Here is a 21,850-nt window from a genome sequence, read left to right as displayed (position 1 = left end):
AAATACCACCAAAAGAAATCTCTATGTGTGTAAAAAAAATGATAAAAATTTCATTTGGTTGTATAACCGCGCAATTGTCATTCAAAGTGCGTCAGCGCTGAATACTGAAAATTGGCCTGGGCGGGTGGGGGTGGGGGGTTTTAAGTGCCCAGTAAGCAAGTGATTAAAAAAAGCTAAAATGCACATTTTGGGCCAAATGGACGTAAACTGGAGTACCTGAAAATGTGCAACATGTGTTTTAGCACGTTTTTGTCCATTTTTGCATCTGGCAACCTCAGGCCTGCAAACAAAATGAAGGATTGAGAAGTGTTCATGCTGGATGTGGACACTTTTATCGACTTGGTGGAGGCCACAACCCCCCCCTGGGATGCCCATTACATGAACCAAGGCAAGTGACAGAGGGCCTGGGATGAAATTGGCAAAGCAGATACAAGGACGACAATGATGTCACAGATGATTCTGCTTTCCGTTGGCCAAAACAAAATCACCTGAAGCGTGAAAACACACAAAAACACTGCAAAAGATTTGAATGGGGGCTGACCCCAGAATAGGATACAAGCATCAACCTCATCCGTACCAACAAAGGGAATTATAATTCCCTGTAATTATAAATAATGTTTACATAACATGTGTCCAATGAATCTGTACCTACATTCGTTCTGTGTGAGCTGGACAAAAACGAATGTTCTTTAGTCTTATTTTTTTCTGAATAAAGGATCTTTTATTAGGGACAGTAGTATTATACCAAATTATGGCCACTAGATGGCGCTGAAGAGCACAGGAAAGGCATACATTTTGGTAACTAGAGATACAACTTTTTTTTTAGAAATGCTGTATACCAGTGGTCATCAACCCCAGTCCTCAGGACCCACTAACAGGCCAGGTTTGCAAGATAACTGAAATACATCACAGGTGATATCATTTGCTGCTCAGTGATTGCAGTATTCTAGTCTGCATCTCTCCCAAGGTAATACATAAAACCTGGCCTGTTAGTGGGCCCTGAGGACAGGGTTGATGACCACTGCTGTATACCCCAAAGGGGATCTGAAGCAAAAACTTTCTTTTAGCTTTGGATAGAATAGCAAAGCATAGCTCCCAACTGTCCCTGATTTCGAGGGACTGTCCCTGATTTGGAGCAATGTCCCTCTGTCCCTCATTCCTGGGTCTGATCTATATAGTTGTATATAAAATTCACTTTTTATCTATCAAAAAGTGTTTTCCAGTGCTAAACCTTTCATCTGATCTCTAAATCGCTGCATTTGTAAACTCCAAAAGCCAATATAAAGGAATAGTAGTGGTAAAAAAAGCACTTCTGGGTTCAACCAATCTTTTTTTTTTTTTGTACAATTCTCCTTTAAGGGGGCGTGGCAAGGGGTGTGTCCTATGCCTGCATACTTTTGCTGATAGTTGTCCCTCATTCCCATCCCAAAAAGTTGGGATGTATGGCAAAGGATAATGCTGGCTTTTAGGGGTTAAAACAGGCAGTGAGGAGGTGACATAACGCCTTCTCACTGCCAGTCAAGTGCCCTCCAAAAAAGGGATCCCCTGCAAATCACACTTCAGAGGGCTACTACAAATGGAAACAAGCCCTTAGGTCGTACAATTAAACAGCGGGGAGTGGATTCCATGGCTGAAATTACATGCAGACTAATTGTGTTCTGGTACCAAAGCATAAGTCCTCCAGAAAGATGCCATTATGAAGAACAGCATATAGTGAACAATTGTTAAATATTAAAGTGATTCCAAACAAAGTGTTAATTGCCACAATTCATTCACACAAATCATATATATCATGCCCTTGTATTTTGTTTTTGTTTTTTTTAATCCTCTAAGTACCATATTCCTGCAGCACTGTTGTGTGGTCACATGGTCTTTCCCCGTTCTTTGGCATCTGCAGGGAAAGATCCTCGGGGGAGGGGATTCTTTTACTCTGCTGATGTATGCTCTCTACAGCATGAGCCTGTGTCTGCACATTCCTGATTGGTGCCAGTCACATGACTAAAAAAAGTAGCATGTAATGAGAGTTTTTCATAATCCGTGTTTAATAACATTTAAATGTTAAATGAACCAGTTCCCAACCGGCTCATGCAGATATACTGCAGCAGAATGGCTCTCCTGGGTGAAATCCCGTATACAGTGGAACTTTGGATTACGAGCATAATCCGTTCCAGGAGAATGCTTGTAATCCAAAGCACTCGCATATCAAAGCGAGTTTCCCCATAGAAGTCAATGGAAACGAAGATAATTCACTCCGCATTGACTTCTATTGCATGCAATACCGCATGTGGCCAGAGGTGGGGGGGGAGCCTCGGAAATACTCGGGGACAGCTCGGCTGAACTCAGAAACCCTCGGAAAGGCTTGGAAACACCCGGGAACTGAGTATTTCCAAGTGTTTGAGTATTTCCGAGCGATTCAGAGTATTTCTGAGCGGCTCCAAACCATTCCAAGTGTCACCGGCGCCCCCGCACCTCTGGCCAAATGCGGTACTGCACACCCCATTAGCTTGAATTCTGCTCATTTTGCGAGACAACACTTACAAACTGAGTCAGAATTTTTTTTAAAAAGTTGTTCATCTTTCAAAACGCTCGTTAACCGCGTTACTCGTTAACCAAGGTTCCACTGTATATACAGCTTTGCCCAGGAGAGCCACCAGAGGGCGCGCTCTCTATGATGGGCATTGATGGGCAGGACTGATAGCCAGCACTTACTGGCATCACTAATGGCCACTGATTGCTGGCACTTGTGGGCACTGATTTCTGGCATTTGTGGGCACTGATTGCTGGCACCTGTAGGCAAAGCTGGGAACTAATTGCTGGCAGTGGTGGGCACATATTGCTGGCACTGGTGGGCACTTAATTGTAATCAGGGCACTGATGATCAATGCCCTGATTACATCCATAGATGTCCTCTGTGAGGAGATGCCGCTGATTGGGTCTCCTCTCCTCACACTCTGTCAGTGTGAGGTGAGGAGCGCTGATTACTGGCATCTCCGTGTTTACATGTGATCGGCTGTGGTTGGACGCAGCCGATCACATGGTTAAAGAGCCGTGGCCGCGACTCTTTACAGAGATTCGGGTCACGCTGTGCCCTAGCATCACAGCGAGGCCGCGATCACCGTGCTGCGCGCCCCTGGGTGGCCATAATATGATGTCCACCCAGAACGAGAGCCGCACCGCCCAGCCGTGCTCTCAATCTTTTGCTGGCTGGAATTCCACCAGCAAAAGACAGATGGGGCATACACCTTACACCTCGCATTTTCCTACAAAAAGCTCTCATCGGAGTTTTGCTGGCGGAATTTCCAATCATGTGTAGGCGGCATTAGAAATTAATGCGATGTGTTTGACATTTCAATAAAGTTGAAAAAAAAACCCAGCGCTCTGCACTTTACAAGCGAAGGCACCATTGGCCAGAACAGATACTTCCTGCACAGTAAAACACAGGGGCAGCCAGGGGGCGCAGTAGATCAGGCAGTAGAGCTGCATTTTTATCATCTATCTAGGAGCGGACATGTTGCCGCTCAGAGGAGTACACGTTGGGGTTGATTTACTAAAACTGGAGCACCCAGAACCTGGTGCAGCTGTGCATGGTAGCCAATCGGCTTCTAACTTCAGGTTGTTCAATTAAGCTTTGGCAATAAATACTGGAAGCTGATTGGTTTCTATGCAGAGCTACACCAGATTTTGCACTCTCCAGTTTTAGTAAATAACCCACATTGCCACGGCCACGAAGCATTGCATCACACCACAGCAATTTTAATGTTATGTGAATACTTTGACAGGCAGAATTCATATAAGTGAATGCGGCCACACCGTAATCATGAGCCAAACATTTGGCTTACAGTTGTAACATGGTTCCTGCAACATAAATATAATGAACTGTATATATAAGATAAAATTGCCTTTCAGCACGACAAAAACAAACAAAAAAAAAAAAAACAGGCATCAGGAGGCCACAGTATTACCTCCTGAATGCCTACAACCACCCTCAGAAAAGTGATCCACAACAGATTGCTTTTCAGGGAGTTGTGAAAAAAGCCTAAAGGAGGCAAAGCACTGATCCTGTGCTGCAACACTGCTGTCAAGACACTGAACACCGGAAAAAGGAGAGGTGGCATGATCGGCACTTGAGTGATGTTCCAGAGAGTATGTGTCCAATTTATAGCATTAAGAGCCATGGTCAGACCAGGATAGGGAGTCTCCTGTGCAGAGATTCTGTCAACTGGACTACTGTAAATATCTGTTTAGATGCCAGTATGCTGATTTGCTGTTTGAGGGAACACTGTTCAGTAATCCGGTACATTTGTTCTTGGCATTGGGAGACCAGCGCTGGTGGTTTTTGGCACAGGTTTCCTGAGCTAGTGTGAATACTGCAGCCGTCCTAAACTGCGCTAATTAATAAAGTATCACCTATACAAGAACCCTCCTCTAGATAAAGTGCATTTAAAAATCAATTCTTGTTTAGTTGAGTGGGGAATGGAGGTTGGCGTGCATATTTTTATATACAGTAGCTCACAAAAGTTAGTACACCCCTCACATTTTTGTAAATATTTTATTCTATCTTTTCATGTGACAACACTGAAGAAATGACACTTTGCTACAATGTAAAGTAGTGAGTGTACAGCTTGTATAACAGTGTAAATTTGTTGTCCCCTCAAAATAACTCAACACACAGCCAATAATGTCTAAACTGCTGGCAACAAAAGTGAGTACACCCCTAAGTGAAAATGTCCAAATTGGGCCCAAAGTGTCAATATTTTGTGTGGCCCCTATTATTTTCCAGCACTGCCTTAATCCTCTTGGGCATGGAGTTCACCAGAGCTTCACAGGTTGCCACTGGAGTCCTCTTCCCCTCCTCCATGACGACATCACGGAGCTGGTGGATGTTAGAGACCTTGCGCTCCTCCACCTTCCGTTTGAAGATGCCTCACAGATGCCCAATAGGGTTTAGGTCTGGAGACATGCTTGGCCAGTCCATCACCTTTACCCTCAGCTTCTTTAGCAAGGCAGTGGTCGTCTTGGAGGTGTGTTTGGGGTCATTATCATGTTGGAATACTGTCCTGTGGCCCAGTCTCCAAAGGGAGGGGATCATGCTCTGCTTCAGTATGTCACAGTACATGTTGGCATTCATGGTTCCCTCAATGAACTGTAGCTCCCCAGTGCCGGCAGCACTCATGCAGCCCCAGACCATGACACTCCCACCACCATGCTTGACTGTAGACAAGACACACTTGTCTTTGTACTCCTCACCTGGTTGTCGCCACACACTTTTGACACCATCTGAACCAAATAAGTTTATCTTGGTCTCATCAGACCACAGGATATGGTTCCAGTAATCCATGTCCTTAGTCTGTTTTTCTTCAGCAAACTGTTTTCAGGTTTTCTTGTGCATCATCTTTAGAAGAGGCTTCCTTCTGGGACAACAGCCATGCAGACCAATTTGATGCAGTGTGCGGCGTATGGCCTGAGCACTGACAGGCTGACCCCCCCACCCCTTCAACCTCTGCAGCAATGCTGGCAGCACTCATACGTCTATTTCCCAAAGACAACCTCTGGATATGACGCTGAGCACATGCACTCAACTTCTTTGGTCGACCATGGCGAGGCCTGTTCTGAGTGGAACCTGTCCTGTTAAACCGCTGTATGGTCTTGGCCACCGTGCTGCAGTCCAGTTTTAGGGTCTTGGCAATCTTCTTATAGCCTAGGCCATCTTTATGTAGAGCAATAATTCTTTTCTTCAGATCCTCAGAGAGTTCTTTGCCATGAGGTGCCATGTTGAACTTCCAGTGACCTGTATGAGAGATCCCCATATTTTCTTATTTGCTTATTATGTTCAGATGCTTTAAATAGCCTTGTAGGATTTTAAATGTCATTTTTGTATGTGTGCGCTATAATATTTTGTTCTGTTTGTATTGTAATATAGCAGCACCATCTTTAATGTAATGCATAGTTAGGGTGTGCCCCCCAAGTCTTTGTTTTTTATTCAGGGTCTTTTGGACGCACTTACGTAAACGCATGTGTTGGGGGCACTTACGTGTGAAAACATCAATTGCGATACACCTGTTACATACCGCCGTGCACGCCGGAGTGAGAGCATTAATTCTAGCACCAGACCTCCCCGGTAACACTAAACTGATGACCTATAGGGGGCTTTCGAAGCGTTGCCTATAGAAAATATAGGGCACTGAAGCTTGTCGCCATTTCACAGGAGGACACAAATTTAAGGATTGACATGTTGGGTACCTATTTACTCGGTGCAACCTGGTCTTTTATATTTTACCAAGTATTTTTTTGCATTTATTTGCCCTAAAATTCACTTTAGTGAAATTTTGGGTTTCCTAGACCTTTGCAGTAATATTGTGTGATGTAAGAAATTGGAACTATCACTATTTTATTCTGTAGGGTGTCTGCTTTGAGAAAAATATATAATGTTTGGGGGTTTATGTAATCTTCAGGCCTAAAATGATTTTTTAAACATGTGTTCAAAACACGCAAAAACAACTCTGGCAGCGAAAAAGCTTGAGTCAACCCTTGGCTTCTTATGTGTCATTGAATAGTTCAACAGTGAGATTTCCCTGCCAGAATTCCTTCTTCTTGTCCACCTGGGAGGTCTGGGTGTTCCCTCCCACATTTATGTGTTCCGCCTCCTCCTTTTATTTTCTTCACAATATAAAATCACAAAATTATTACAAAAGGGAGTCCTTTATAATAGCCACAGCAAGTGTTCAGACCGGGGAACTCAGTGATGAGATCTCACTAATAGAGTCCCGAGAGACAGAGGAGACTGTCATGGGATTTAACTCTCCAGGACCTACTAACAAGAAAAATATTGAATCCTTCATCATAGCAGTCACGTATTTTTCTAGAAATCTTCTAAAGAGAGGTTCTGGATTCCTTGTAAATAACTGTATTTTTTTTCTTACAGATAAAAAAGAAACAGCAAGAGGTGGTTGGTTTTTTGGAGGCAAACAGGATTGACTTTGAACAAAGAGATATCGCGTGTAATGATGACAACAGAAAGTGGATGAGAGACAATGTGCCTGGTGAAAAAAAGCCAGAAAACGGAATCCCTCTCCCTCCCCAGATCTTCAATGAGGAGCAGTACTGTGGGGTAGGTGTCTGTGGGGCAGCTCACGTATAAAGTGTCCTTCTCACCTCTTGTCAGGTCAATGGTTTGCAAACTTTCCCCAAGTAGATGTCATGCTAGGGCAACTTTACTGGCAGTCTTTGTGACTCCCTGGAGAAAAAGTGAGTCCTGTAGCAGGTAAGTACTTGTGTGAAAGATCATGGGTTGAGAAACGTAGAAATATCTCATGGGCAAGGTGTCAGCCCTGCATTGCTGTGGGTACGTTTGGTGTCAGAGCTTAGTATTTACTTACTAAAACTGGAACTTAACCCCCTTAACTTTTACACTTGTAGCACCCTCCTATAATAGATTGTTGGAGAAGTTCAAGTAAATTTGGTCTGTTTGGCCCCTCAGCAGTGTGTGATTATTTGGTCTGTTCTGGGTCTCACAGGCTGCACGCTCAACTACTTCTCCCTACCTTCTAGTAGATTCTAGAATGTAGTAGGTTGGAAGAGGCAGACCCTGGGCCTGATTATTTATGCAGTCTCAGCCAATCCCTGGGAGGGGGAGTGCCCAGTAAGTGGCTGAGAAGTACAGCTGCACGATTCTGGCACGATTATTCTATTTGCTTAGAATAAAGATCATGATTCACGCGGCGTAACATCATCTTTCACATTTATACAAAAAAATTGGGCTAACTTTACTGTTTCGTTTTTTTAAATTAATTGAAGTGTATTTTTTCCCCAAAAATTGCGTTTGAAAGACTGCTGCGCAAATACAGTGTGACATAAAATATTGCAACAATCGCCATTTTATTCCCTAGGTTCTCTGCTAAAAAAAATATATATAGTGTTTGGGGGTTCCAAATAATTTTCTAGCAAAAAATACTGATTTTAACTTTGTAAGACACAAGTGTCATGCCGTGTACACACGGTCGGACTTTTCGTCTACAAAAGTCCGACGGACACAGACGGACCAAATCCGGCGGACAATCCGATCATGTGTGGGCTTCCCCGGACTTTCAGCGGACTTTTCCAGCCGCAAATCTGACTGACTTTAGATTTGAAACATGCTTCAAATCTTTACGTCGTAACTCCGCCGGACCCAGACTCTGACGGACAAAAACCCACGCTAGGGCAGCTATTGGCTACTGGCTATCAACTTCCTTATTTTAGTCCGGTGTACGTCATCACGTACGAATCTGTCGGACTTTTGTGTGATCATATGTAGGCAAGTCAGTTTGTTAGAAAGTCCGCCGCAAGTCCTCCAAAAGTCCGTCGAAAGTCTGTCGGACGGGTTGTCGGACTTTTGTAGCCGAAAAGTCCGACCGTGTGTACACGGCATCAGAAAAAGGTTTAGTCTTTAAATGGTTAAACTGACCTCATTTACAGAACGAAGTTCATTCTTCTTTTGATCTAAGACCACTTTCACGCTGAGGTGCTTTTCAGACATTTTAGCACTAAAAATAGCGCATGTAAAGTGCCTGAAAAGCGCCTCTCATGCCTCCCCAGTGTGAAAGCCCGAGTGCTTTCACACTTTAGTGGTGCACTTGTGGAAAAAAAGTCATGCAAACAGCATCTTTGGGGGTGCTGTAGGAGCGCTGTATACAGCACCCCCAAAAGATATCTAGAGCTACGTTTTACTCTACATAAAGGATGAACTTGTTGGCAGGGAGTCCACACTTTCTAAACAGTGGTAAGTACAATAAGAGACTAAATCTCCCATAAATAAACTTGTCTTGCATACACACAGTCACACAAAGTTGTCAGAAAATCCGATCGTTCTAAACGCAGTGACGTAAAACACGTACGTCAGGACTATAAATGGGGCAGTGGCCAATAGCTTTCATCTCCTTATTTATTCTGAGCATGCGTGGCACTTTGTCCGTCGGATTTGTGTACACACGATCGGAATTTCCGACAACGGATTTTGTTGTCGGAAAATTTTATATCCTGCTCTCAAACTTTGTGTGTCGGAAAATCCGATGGAAAATGTCCAATGGAGCCCACACACGGTCGGAATTTCCGACAACACGTTCCGATCGGACATTTTCCATCGGAAAATCCGACCGTGTGTACGGGGCATTAGTCTGCCCATTGTCTTCTCCACATTCTGTACAGCCATACAGGGCCTCCTCAAGTTTGAAGTAGCCTGTTAAGTATGAGCTGAGAGGGAGCTACTCCGGGTGTATCCAATCATTCTTGCCATATGTTTTGAAATTTCCGAGGGGCATTTCTATGAAGGTATGTATTTTTTTTCACGTATCAGAATATTATTTACTTATTGTATCCATTGCCTACAGGTAGGTGTATGTGGAGACAGCCAGTATCTCGCTATCAGCTTCCTAGCTAAGTACAGCAGCCTGAGGAGCGCTGTATGAGTAGACGGACGGTAGAGCTCCTCCATCAGTCCACCCAACAGACACGTAACTGGACTGAATTTAAGTTGAACCTGATTTATGTTATTTATCATTTGGCTTACATCTTGCCAATATCTCACCAGTTTGGGGCATCGCCATAGTATATGAATTAGGATGCCTTGATGTGTTTGGCACATCAGGCATATGGCAGAATCACGTCTGCCCCACTTATGTAGTTGAACCGGTGTACGATATGCTCGGTGAAGGATGAACAGGTGAGACAGTTTATGTGCTGCTGACACTGACACCAGGGGGCCATTCACCAAGATCTATTCCCATGTATCTCCATCTAAGTGGCCCACATCCATCTCCCATTTCTCTCTACAAGCAGTGGCGGTGCATCCATAAGGGTGCCCCGATAGCACCAATAGATAGATTCATGCATTGCGTGGCAATTGATGGGCACAGTTGCTGCATTTGATGGCACAGTGGCTGCATTTGATGGGCACAGTGGCTGCGTTTGATGGGCACAGTGGCTGCGTTTGATGGGCACAGTGGTTGCATTTGATGGCACAGTGGTGGCAATTGATGGGCACAGTGGCTGGGTTTGACGGCACAGTGGCTTTGTTTGATTGTACAGTGGCGGCAATTGATGGGCACAGTGGCTGCGTTTGATGGGCACAGTGGCAGCAATTGATGGGCACAGTGGCGGCAATTGATAGGCACAGTGGCTGCGATTGATGGTACAGTGAGGCTGCAATTGATGGTGTTTTTTTCATAATTTTTCAGTTTGTTTGCGCCCCCCAAAAAATTTTGAGCACCAGCCGCCACTGTCTACAAATGCGACAACAACAAGGCATATATCCTGGATATAATCCCTTTCTTATCAGAGGTGGAGAAAATATCCTGCAGGAATGTAGAATCTTCTACCTGTAATCTAGATGTCCTACTCTGCACCCTGAGGGCATGACACAGTTGCATATACATATAGTATCTATTGCGGAGCAAGGGAAATTCTACATACAGTTGGTCAAAGGATTTCACTTCTTGCCCTACATGAAGTTGTGATAAGTATTTACCTCCTGCTGTTATCCAGGTTGAACAATTTCCAAGTTTAGCCAGCTCTCTGTCCATAGTTTTACCAACAACTGTACCGTGGGGCAGTCTGAAAGTATTTCTGGCAGGACATTTCCAGCTGAGACAAGGCTGAGAACTCCACTAAGGATTGTATGGTAAGGTTCTTGAGGGGTCCGTGACCATAGGGAGGTCCCAGCCGGTCAAATGCTGCAACCCGGGGGGCCATAAAGTATGTGAGCGAATTAGGTACTGCCATACTTCCTTGGTCTTTGGAAAATTGTAAGGTAGTCAGTTTAATTCTCGCTACACCATATTTCTAAAGCAATTCCCTGTACTGTGAGTCTATGCGGTCAAACCAATATTTCGGAATCCATACTTTGTGTAGAACATACAGCAACTGGGGGACCCAGACCATTTTAATGAGGTTGGCCCTACCCGTAACAGAAAGGGGATATCTACACCAACTGGTGCACTTTTGCTTGAATTTTTGCAGGATGGGTTTAAGGTTCAATGCTATATAGTCTCCAACATCCCTCGACACGGTAATCCCCAAGTACTTAAATGAAGTAACCACATCCACCTGTAAAGCTATTTGAGGGAGAGGGCCAGGTAACGGATCCAGTGGAAATAGCGAAGACTTATGCCAGTTAATGGCAAAGCCTGAATACTGCCCAAATAATTCAATAAGTCGCATTACAGCTGCAAGGGACCCCACAGTATCTCCAAGGTATATCAGGGTATCATCAGCATAGAGGGAGAGCTTGTCTACCCTCTCCCCTCTATGGAAGCCCACCACCTCAGGGGATGCCCTCACCATGGCCACAAGATGTTCCAGCGCCAGGGCGAAGAGCAAGGGGGATAGCGGACATCCCTACCTAGTCCCTCTGTGCAATGGAAAAGCCTTGGATAACACCCGTTAATGCGAATTTGTGCATTGGGAGCCATATATAGCACTTGAATCCAGGCAAGAAAGGATTTCCTAACTTTAAATTTGCGCAGGACCGCCCATAGGGATCTCCACTCGATGCTGTCAAAAGCTTTGGCAGCGTCAAGTGAGAACACTGCCCTATTGCCAGGGTTATCTACCGGCAGCTGTATGTTTAGAAATAACAGTCTAACATTCAAAGCTGTTGACCGACCAGGAATAAAGTCCGACTGATCAAGGTGTATCTGTCCTGCTACCACTTTTGCCAAGCACGTAGCTAGGACTCTGGCCAAGAGTTTGATGTCCGTGTTTATCAGTGATATCGGCCTGTAAGAATTGGGAAGCAAGGGGTCTTTACCCGGCTTGGGTAGCACCACAATGATGGCCTCTCGCATAGAAGCCGGTAGTGTACCCCTGCTAACTGCATTGAGTTGTCAAAAGCATAGATAGAAGGGATTCACCATAGCGTTTATACAGCTCCACGGGTAGTCCGTCGATTCCCGGAGACTTATTGTTAGCCATAGTGGCAACGGCCTCAGTTAGTTCTTCAATGGTGATGGGTTCATTGAGCAGTTTACGACCCTTCGCAGGCAGTGCCAGCAAAGTGCACTGGTCTAAGACGTGTACAAGCTTGTGCTCCGATGGAGTAGTCTTGGATTCATATAATTTCCTAAAATAAATACTGAAAACATGCAAGATTTGACTCCCATCCTGTACCGTAGCCCCTGCGGGGTTTTGGATGGCTTCTATGTGTGCTGTTCCCTGTTGTGCCCTAGAAATCACCACCAGCAAGTGGCCAGTGATTTCCCCTTCCTCAAAATATTTCTGCTGTATGAAAAATCACTTGTTTTCAGCCGTGGTGACGGTGACCTGTTGGTGCAGTGCCTGCACCGCCAGCCAAACTCCCTTGGAAGCAGGTGAGGGATTCAGAATATATTGTTCTTCCGCTTTTTGTGCCTCACTGAGCACCAAGTTTCCCCATTCCCTGGTAGCTGTCTTAATGTTAGATATCTCTCGGATTATAAGGCCCCGCACGTGTGCCTTAAGACTGTGCCAGACCATCCCCTGTTCAGCTGAGCCCCTATTATGGTGAAGAAAGGTTTGAATCTCCACAGCCAGTGGGTCTGCTGTCGGATAGAGACTAAACCAAAAGGGATTGACTTTCCATAATTTAGTACCGGCTGTTGCCGCAATAGAGATTCGCACTCTCAGCGAATGGTCAGAGATATTTCTTGGAAAGTATTTAACCAGGTGCACCATAGATGCAGATGGGTTACTCAAGCACAGGTCTATGCCTGATAATCCCTTATGAGAAGCAGAATAACAAGAGTAACATTTCCCGTCCAGGTGTCTATTCCTCCACACATCACACAACCCTAGTTACGAGACCAGGCTGGCAAATGGGGTGGGGCCCACGGAAACCATGGTATGAACTTATCTTTTATCCAGAAGATTGTTATAATCTCCCATAGCCCATTTGGGTACATTAGATTGGGAAGCCATATATTGGGCCAGGAGGCTCAGACACTCTGGAGAAAAGGGTGGAGGAATATACATATTGGCTATATAACACACTACCCCTGCAAGTTTACACAGCAAGAATATATACCAGCCTTGGGTATTGACCTGGGAACATATCAAGTGAAACAGGACATTATTGGAAACAAGAATGCTAACCAATCTGGAATAGGCAGTATGGATGGAGTGAAACTGTGTCAAAAAGCCTAGGTGCTGAAGCGATGATACTGTAATAGATTGAAGATGAGTTTCCTGTAAACACACTACTACGCTCAACCCCCGTACATTCCATGATATCGAATCATACATAGCCGCCATAGTATCCAGTCAGCAGCAATGACATATACAGGGGAGGAGGGAGTCCCACCCTTAATGCGACTAGAGCATGGCAATACCCAAATGTATAGAGCAGTAAGGAGGTAAGTAGCAATAGATCCGAGGCTGTCCCTGTATGCGAGAGGAAGTCATGGCAGTTAGGTTCCCGGAGGATACCCCATAGCAGACAATAGTGTCACAAAGATAGGCAGTCTGTGTGGATATGTGAAGATGCAGTGCACTGCAGTAGGCCTCATAAAGTTCCAATGTAACCTTCCATGGGATGTCCATGGGTTGGAGGGGCTCAAGCTTACCTTAAGCCATAACCCATATAGAAAAATAACAAAACAAGAACAAAAGGGCGAAAAAAAGAAGAAAAGCATCCTTAAATAAAGGAAGCAAAAACAGTGAGTCCTCGCAGGACAGGTATGTATGGGGGCCCCAACGTCTCTGGTGAAACCAGGAATCCGAAGGAACTTGCACTTCCACTAATATCAGTGGTTGTAACTAAAACAAAGTAACAAGAGTTCCATACAGCCTTAAAGGATCCAAGGCCTGCAGTGTAGGCAGAAAAAATATCCGCAATCAGAAAGCGTCTCATCCTGACGTGGAATGGTTTAGATTCAGGCCACCGCCATCCTCCTCAGAGTAGGTTCCACTAGATCCAACCAATCAACAGCTGCATTCGTGTTATCGAAAAAGTGGGTTTCGTTGTTAGCAGCTACCCTCAGCCTGGCCGGGTAAAGCATGGCGTAGGTAACATCAAATTGTCGCAGTCATTCCTTGACGTCTGTAAACTTGGCCTTTCGGCATTGTAATTCCGCTGAAAAATCTGGATAAAAAGAGATCCGAGTATTATCCATTTTCATTGCTTCACCTTTGGTCCTAGCCAAATACAGGATAGCGTCTCTGTCTTTAAAGTTCAGTAACTTAAACAAGAAGGGTCTTGGCGGTTCGCCTGGGTGGGGTGGTCTTGCTGGGACCCTGTGGGCCCTCTCCACAGAAAACATCTGTGAGAATGGTTTCCTGCCAAATTCTGTCAGCCAGTGCTCAATAAATGCCACAGGGTTCTTCCCCTCAGCCCGCTCTGGAATTTCCACAGCCTGAATATTGTTCCTTCTTATTCTATTTTCCATGTCTTCTAGTTTGGCAGCATGAGCAGAGGTTAGGGATTGCACGTGGCACACTTCACGCTCTAATGGCGCCATATCATCTTCAATCATGCTCACGCGACCTTCTAAGGCCACCGTGCGGTCTCTCAACTTCTGTATGTCTTCTTGCCTGACCAAAGTTATTTCAAGTTTCACCCCCCTAATTTCAGATGTCAGGGAGTGTAAGCTGTGATTACACGAGGTTACTGCTGCAAGAATTTTCTGTAGTGTGGGTTCAGGGTCATCTGAGTCCTCTATGTCAGGCTCCTGATTAGTAGCCATAATGGCTGGGGTACTCACAGTGTCTCACATGGTGGATTCCTCAGGATCCTCTGCTAAACCCGGGTCTGGGTCTTCCGCATCAGGGATAGCCACCTCCGGTGTGGAGTAAATATATCAATGGATCCGCGCTCGTGGACTGACTCCCACCTGCAGCCCCCCTAGATAGGAAGGGAACACCTAAGTGATCCCCCAAGAAATATAAATCAAAGGATAGGGAGTGGCGCTGTGTTAGGAGTGTAAATAAAAATTAACAAAAAATGAAAATGTGTGAATAAAAGTGTAAAGACAGAACGTGTGAAATTCTTTGGTGTGATCCAAAAAATTACTTCCAATAAACTTTTTTTATATATATATACCCTTGTGTTAGTGCAAAAACACCTTGATCTAGTGGAAATTAATATTATATGTGCAAAGAATCGCAAATATCAAGCAGCACCTCTAAATACCATAAATACATGAATAAATATAAAGTGATAAAGTGCCAAAAACAATAAATGTCCAAAAACAATAATTGTCCACCAATAATGTAATAATTATAAGTAATAAAAATTCATTGATAATGTGTCCAAACCGCAGCTAAAAAAATTGCAAAACCATATGCTGTTTGGTAAGAGAAAGATTCATAACCAACAATGTATAAACGTGCACTAATTTATAAGCATAAAAAATCGTTAATAATGTGTTCAAATCGCAGCTAAAAATCGCAAAGCCATATGTTGTTTGGTGCAAGGAAAGTTCATAACAATTGTGCAAAAAATCTTCTTAAATGATAAAGTGCCGTGCTTTTAGAAGACCCCACTCGATATCCGTTGCACTCGCTCTCACAATGTCAGCTTTGGATTCTATGCTCCATGTTCTGTGTACGCTCCGGCTCCCTTCACGCGTACACAGAACATGGAGCATAGAATCCAAACGGAGTGCAACGGATTTCGAGCGGGGTCTTCTAAAACCAAGGGACAGGAAGTCCCCACCTCTCAGTGTATACAGCTGCGTTTTAAGAATGGGATGCGTGGAAGGAAACTGACATCTTTTGGACTGGAGTGAGAGGACCAGCATTATACGCTCGTACCCCTGCAGGGGTGGAGCGCTCTGGTGAGTGCAACCACATTGGGGGGACTACTGGTTGTCACAGCACGGCACTTTATCATTTAAGAAGATTTTTTGCACAATTGTTATGAACTTTCCTTGCACCAAACAACATATGGCTTTGCGATTTTTAGCTGCGATTTGAACACATTATTAACGATTTTTTATGCTTATAAATTAGTGCACGTTTATACATTGTTGGTTATGAATCTTTCTCTTACCAAACAGCATATGGTTTTGCAATTTTTTTAGCTGCGGTTTGGACACATTATCAATGAATTTTTATTACTTATAATTATTACATTATTGGTGGACAATTATTGTTTTTGGACATTTATTGTTTTTGGCACTTTATCACTTTATATTTATTCATGTATTTATGGTATTTAGAGGTGCTGCTTGATATTTGCGATTCTTTGCACATATAATATTAATTTCCACTAGATCAAGGTGTTTTTGCACTAACACAAGGGTATATATATATAAAAAAAGTTTATTGGAAGTAATTTTTTGGATCACACCAAAGAATTTCACACATTCTGTCTTTACACTTTTATTCACACATTTTCATTTTTTGTTAATTTTTATTTACACTCCTAACACAGCGCCACTCCCTATCCTTTGATTTATACCTCCAGTGTGGAGAGCTTGGTATGTGGTGTGGTAGAAGCATGTTCTTTATAGTTCGCTTTAGCAAACAGCCACTGTACAGACTCCTTTGCCGAGTGGGGCAGCCGAGCGCCATCTTGGTCCGGCACTGCTGTCTGGTCTTTACCCCTCCTGGACATTTCACAGACAGGAGAGACAGGTACCAGAGGATGGCCACTCATTTGCTGTACCCTCGGGGTGTGTGTGGAGAAGGTACGGCATCTGGTATGCAGGCAGCCAGGATTAGTGTCAGAAGTTACGGCAGAGAGATCAGTCAGCGCATCCTACTCCATGCGCCGCAAGCCACGCCCCCCCAAGGCAGTTTCTTGGCTGCAAAGGATAGGAGGATTAAGTTCTGCTTTAACAAACCATAAAGGGGCTTTGAAACAAGCCACCCATGAGTTCTCTAGCTCAGTGGTCATCAACCCAGTCCTCAGGGCCCACTAACAGGCCAGGTTTGCAAGATAACTGAAATACATCACAGGTGATATCATTTGCTGCTCAGTAATTGCAGTATTCTAGTCTCCATCTCCTCAAGGTAATACATAAAACCTGCCTGTTAGTGGGCCCTGACCACTGCTCTAGCTGCTTGTAACATGAAGTAAATAATTCTCAAAGATCCTCAAAGATCACAACAAAGACTCATCGGATTCAGTTGATGTTTAACCACTGAGAAACATCCGCTGCATATTAACATTAGAAGGCTACAACACTGTCAAGGTCTGCTCTCCATAGAAAATAGCTGATACTTGAGTGCCTCTCTTGTGAATTTTGAACATGAATTTCTCCATGATTCTTATAGCTGCAGAGGGCAATGAGGCCTTGTTTAAGGCCCATTTCACATGGGCAGTCAATGTGCCAATTTTTTTTATTTGTGATTATACAGATCAAAATAGACAGCGATACATCCCTATGGGTGGGCAGATGTAAGAAAACTTGCTTTCGGCTATATCCGCCCACCTTTGGGTCCTTTCAGGTCTGTCAGACCAAGCAGAAAGAGTTTATGTACAGGTCCCTTTTTACTGACCAAGCCAATGGTGAGTGGATATAGACAAACACAAGTCCACTTACATGGATCCATTTTTTTCCATGGAGTAAAACCTGAACAGACACAGAAGTCACAAAAGTGACATCCGATCCATTCTGCTCCGATATAGCAGAGGATCGGTTCACAGGTAGGCTGCTGATTAGAACGGGTACTGCTCCTTTTAAAGTGCTTTTTTTGTTTGTTTGTTTCATAATATGTTAATAGTTTATTGTCTGGATACAGGTTCACTTTAAAGTGTATTTATATCCAACACTTTTTTGACTTTGGATCTAGTTGGGAAGGGTAAGAAAGCCTTTCATGTTTTTACTGTTGTGTTCCTGCTGGGGAGATTCACCCTCTTGATTTGTCCTGGTGACCAATGACCATCAGCGAGAAGTGATGGTAATTAAATCCAAGGTAAATCCAAAACGTAATATTTGTCACCAGAACAGGAAACAAAGGGACATCTGTTGTGGTGACCACTGTCTAAGAGGGATAGATTTCCTATAATTTCTGTTGTGTCTTTGGGACAGGAAAATAGATCTCCCTTATGGGCTACAAACTGCAAAAAAAAAAAAAAAAAGAGGTGAAAGAGCTGCATTTTCTCAAGCAATGCAGCACACAGCTTCCTTTTGCCATGAGGGAGCCTGGAGAGTGCACATTGATGTCCTGTGTGCACCAGTATCGGGAGTGCTGAGTCCAGGTGTGCTGACAACCAGAGTCACTTGGGTTCAAAGCAGAGAGTAGACTAATTGCTGTGTCCAGATGGTGAGCTGCAATATTGCTGGGACCAGTGAGCTGCTGCTGTGGGGCTTTACTATCTGCTGTTAGAGAGACTGAGCCGATTTGAAACTGACCATACAGCCATCTATTAGTCTAACTGCTGGCTCCAGGGTTGACTGGGACTATTGTCATGTGCACCAATTGAACAACTGGACCCCAACGCTAGCTGGCTGAAGCCTTAAGATTAAAGAATGTTCCTTAACAGCTGCTACACGGAGAACTTCACCAATTGAATATGCTAAAAGTACCTCTCAGGGGACATTGCACCATATACTAGCCATTCTCCTTGTGTGCACTCTAGACTAGTTATATTATTATTCACATTGCAGTTAATGCTTATATGCACTGTTTATTGCTGACTTTGCTGATTCATGATTTAATCCCAGTCTAGTGGTACAGATCTCTATTCTAAATTACCTTGGCTTAGTGATTATACTGTCTAGCGTACTGTGTCTGAACCTACTTTCTGTGTGTTCATTTATGCTCAAACCACCATTTACACTAACCCCTACCAATACATTGAGTTAATTTACCACTAAATGGTCTTGTGTTTGTTCCCTGGTGCTAATTCACTGCTTAAAGGTATCCATACTCATGTTCTTATAAGTGCTTGCAGTAACTTTTATTCAACCAGGTGTGTTGGGGCGCTGAGGGTGCTCTTGGAGTTGAGGCGCAGAACAGAGAGCCCAAATGGCCAAGCTGTGCCTGCCAGGGCAGCGCTGCATACAAAAGGATATCTTTGCTTTTTCAAATAAATAAAGAAGAGTTCCAGGGATGGTATATTTTTAAATAGTTACATTGTTCCAACTTGGACCAATGAAAAGCGTTCTCTGAATGGCGCCTGTGCTAAGCTGCCAACCTCCTGTGTTCACAATGCATCAGGCTAACCGCTCAGCTTGGGACGCAGAAGCAGTGTGTAGATAAATGGAGCAGTGGTGCCTACTTCAGTGATTACCAGCTTTCAGGGGCATCAACCAGGTATGGTATATACAGTACATAGTTACATTGGTCAATGTTGGGCCAGTGTAACTATGTAAAAATATACCATGCCCCGAAATCCATTGTTAATTTCTTTTTGCAACATGGCAACTATCCTGTACCTGATGGAGACCAATATGGCTCAGGCAGATTCTTTTGCACCTCCAGTCCAAGTGTCCCAGGTAGTGGTGACATGAGACATGATGCCTATTGGTTGGTAGTAGCAGCATAGTTGTAGACAGACCAGAGTCATCAACAGGCAGGAAGTAGCACTGGCAGGCAGGAGACAGGAGCAGGGTCAAGAACATTCCAAGGTTGTCATCTATTAATAGGTAGCAAGGTACAGAGTCGACAGGCAGATGAAACCAAGAACATGCCAAAGCCAATAACCAAAGGGCATAAAGCCAAGCAGAGTAGCAGATGGGTAACAGTTGAGCTTCAGTCAGAAATCAAAAAATTCTGTTGTTGACCCAAACTGCAAAGCAATTAATATAAGTGTTCCTTTAATCTAGTAGGAATACAGTGAAATACTTATTCCTTCACTTGCACACGCCTCCCCCATGCCATATAGTATGACCAGCCCAACAAAGCCGCTCCTTGTCACTGGTTGTCCAGAGATGGCCACTGTAACATCATCATGTACAGTACATGATGTGAGGATGTTGAGTGCCCATCTACATCCTGAAAGTGGAGGAGAGTGCTGGCTGATTGGAGCAACTAGGAATAAGGTATTTCTTTTTATTCCTTACCTACTACAACTGTTACCTTGAGGGCCATTACATCATACCTGCCACTAGGGATGAGCCGAACACCCCCCCGGTTCGGTTCGCACCAGAACCTGCGAACGGACCGAAAGTTCGCACGAACGTTAGAACCCCATTGACGTCTATGGGACTCGAACGTTCGAAATCAAAAGTGCTAATTTTAAAGGCTAATTTGCATGGTATTGTCCTAAAAAGGGTTTGGGGACCCAGGTCCTACCCCAGGGGACATGTATCAATGCAAAAAAAACTTTTAAAAACGGCCGTTTTTTCGGGAGCAGTGATTTTAATGATGCTTAAAGTAAAAAAAAAAAGTGAAATATTCCTTTAAATATCGTACCTGAGGGGTGTCTATAGTATGCCTGTAAAGTGACGCGTGTTTCCCGTGTTTAGAACAGTCCCTGCACCAAATGTCATTTTTAAAGGAAAAAATCTCATTTAAAACTGCTTGCGGGTTTAATGTAATGTCGGGTCCTGGCAATATGGATGAAAATCAGTGAGACAAACGGCATGGGTACCCCCCAGTCCATTACCAGGCCCTTTGGGTCTTGTATGGATATTAAGGGGAACCCCGCACCCAAATTAAAATAAGGAAAGGTGTGGGGCCACCAGGCCCTATATACTCTGAACAGCAGTATACAGACTGTAGGTTTGTTGTTAAGTAGAATCTCTTTGTAATTTTGAACGGGTACATTTTTAACGTGTTTAGCTCCAGCCAAAAAATCTTTTTTAAGCTTTTTGGAAAACATAGGGAAGGGTTATCACCCCTGTGACATTTGTTTTGCTGTCTTTCCTCCTCTTCAGAAGATTTCACCTCACTTTTTGTCCCAATGGATTGGAAAGCATCAGTGGAAAGGAGAAATGTTTTTCCCATATTAACTCTTACAGGAGAGAATTTCCCTTCCTAGGGGTAGATTTATTCTCACTTCCTGTTGTCTCCTTCCGTTTGCAAGTAGGAGTCGTTTGTAAGTTAGTTGTTTGAAAGTAGGGTCCTGCCCTATATACTCAGCAGAAATTTGGGCCTTAGGTGTTGCTGTGGCCACAACACTGTAAGCCCTCACAGGGCTCTGCTGTGAAATATTAGATCAAGAATTGTAATTACATGCCCCTGTTGAACAGGAGCTGAAAAATTAGGCCTTAGGCACTGGTGCTGGTGCCACAACACTGCAACCCCTCACAGACACTCTAGTTGGAATGCAGGAACGAGCCCTGCTGCAAAGTATTGCATCAAAAATTGTAATTACATGCCCCTGTTAAACAAGGGCTGAAAAATTGGGCCTTAGGCACTGGTGCTGGTGCCACAACACTGCAACCCCTCACAGACACTCTAGTTGGAATGCAGGAACGAGCCCTGCTGCAAAGTATTACATCAAAAATCGTAATTACACGCCCCTGTTAAACAGGGGCTGAAAAATTGTGCCTTAGGCACTGGTGGTGGCACCCAGAACCAAAAATGTTCTTACAAGCTATCAGCGTGATGATTGAGGAGGAAGAGGATAATTACTCAGGGATAGTCACTCAGCATCAGCATAGGCAGTCTTTGAAGGGATCTGAGATTTCAAAAAAAATTATTCGGTTACATCAGCATCAGGTGCTTGGTAGCTGGTGGTGATCCAAGACTCATTCATTTTTATGAAGGTCAGTCGATCGACCGAGTCAGTGGACAGACGCACCCTGTGATCGGTTACCACGCCTCCAGCAGCACTGAATGTGCGTTCCGAAAGAACGCTGGATGCAGGACAGGCCAGTAGCTCAATTGCATACTGTGCAAGCTCTGGCCAGTGATCCATCCTCAAGACCCAGTAACCCAGAGGATTTTCGGTGGGAAAGGTGTCCAAGTCTGATCTTGCCCCTAGGTATTCCTGCACCATGTAAAA

The 21,850-nt window shown here is 44.1% G+C and overlaps 1 protein-coding gene across 1 annotated transcript in view; it reads left to right on the top strand.

Annotated features, from left to right (window-relative positions):
- SH3BGR (SH3 domain binding glutamate rich protein) overlaps nt 1–21,850 on the top strand; it is a 141,410-nt gene that overhangs the window by 17,469 nt on the left and 102,091 nt on the right. Inside the window, exon 2 of the mRNA XM_073617243.1 lies at nt 6,923–7,108. Within this exon, the coding sequence (XP_073473344.1) occupies nt 6,923–7,108 (186 nt within the window). The remainder of the gene's footprint in view (nt 1–6,922; nt 7,109–21,850) is intronic.

Source organism: Aquarana catesbeiana, linkage group LG02 (genome assembly GCF_042186555.1).
Source record: "Aquarana catesbeiana isolate 2022-GZ linkage group LG02, ASM4218655v1, whole genome shotgun sequence".
In the NCBI taxonomy this organism is placed as follows: Eukaryota; Metazoa; Chordata; class Amphibia; order Anura; family Ranidae; genus Aquarana; species Aquarana catesbeiana.
Note: the sequence above shows the minus strand (reverse complement) of the source record. Positions and strands in the feature narration are given on the sequence as shown.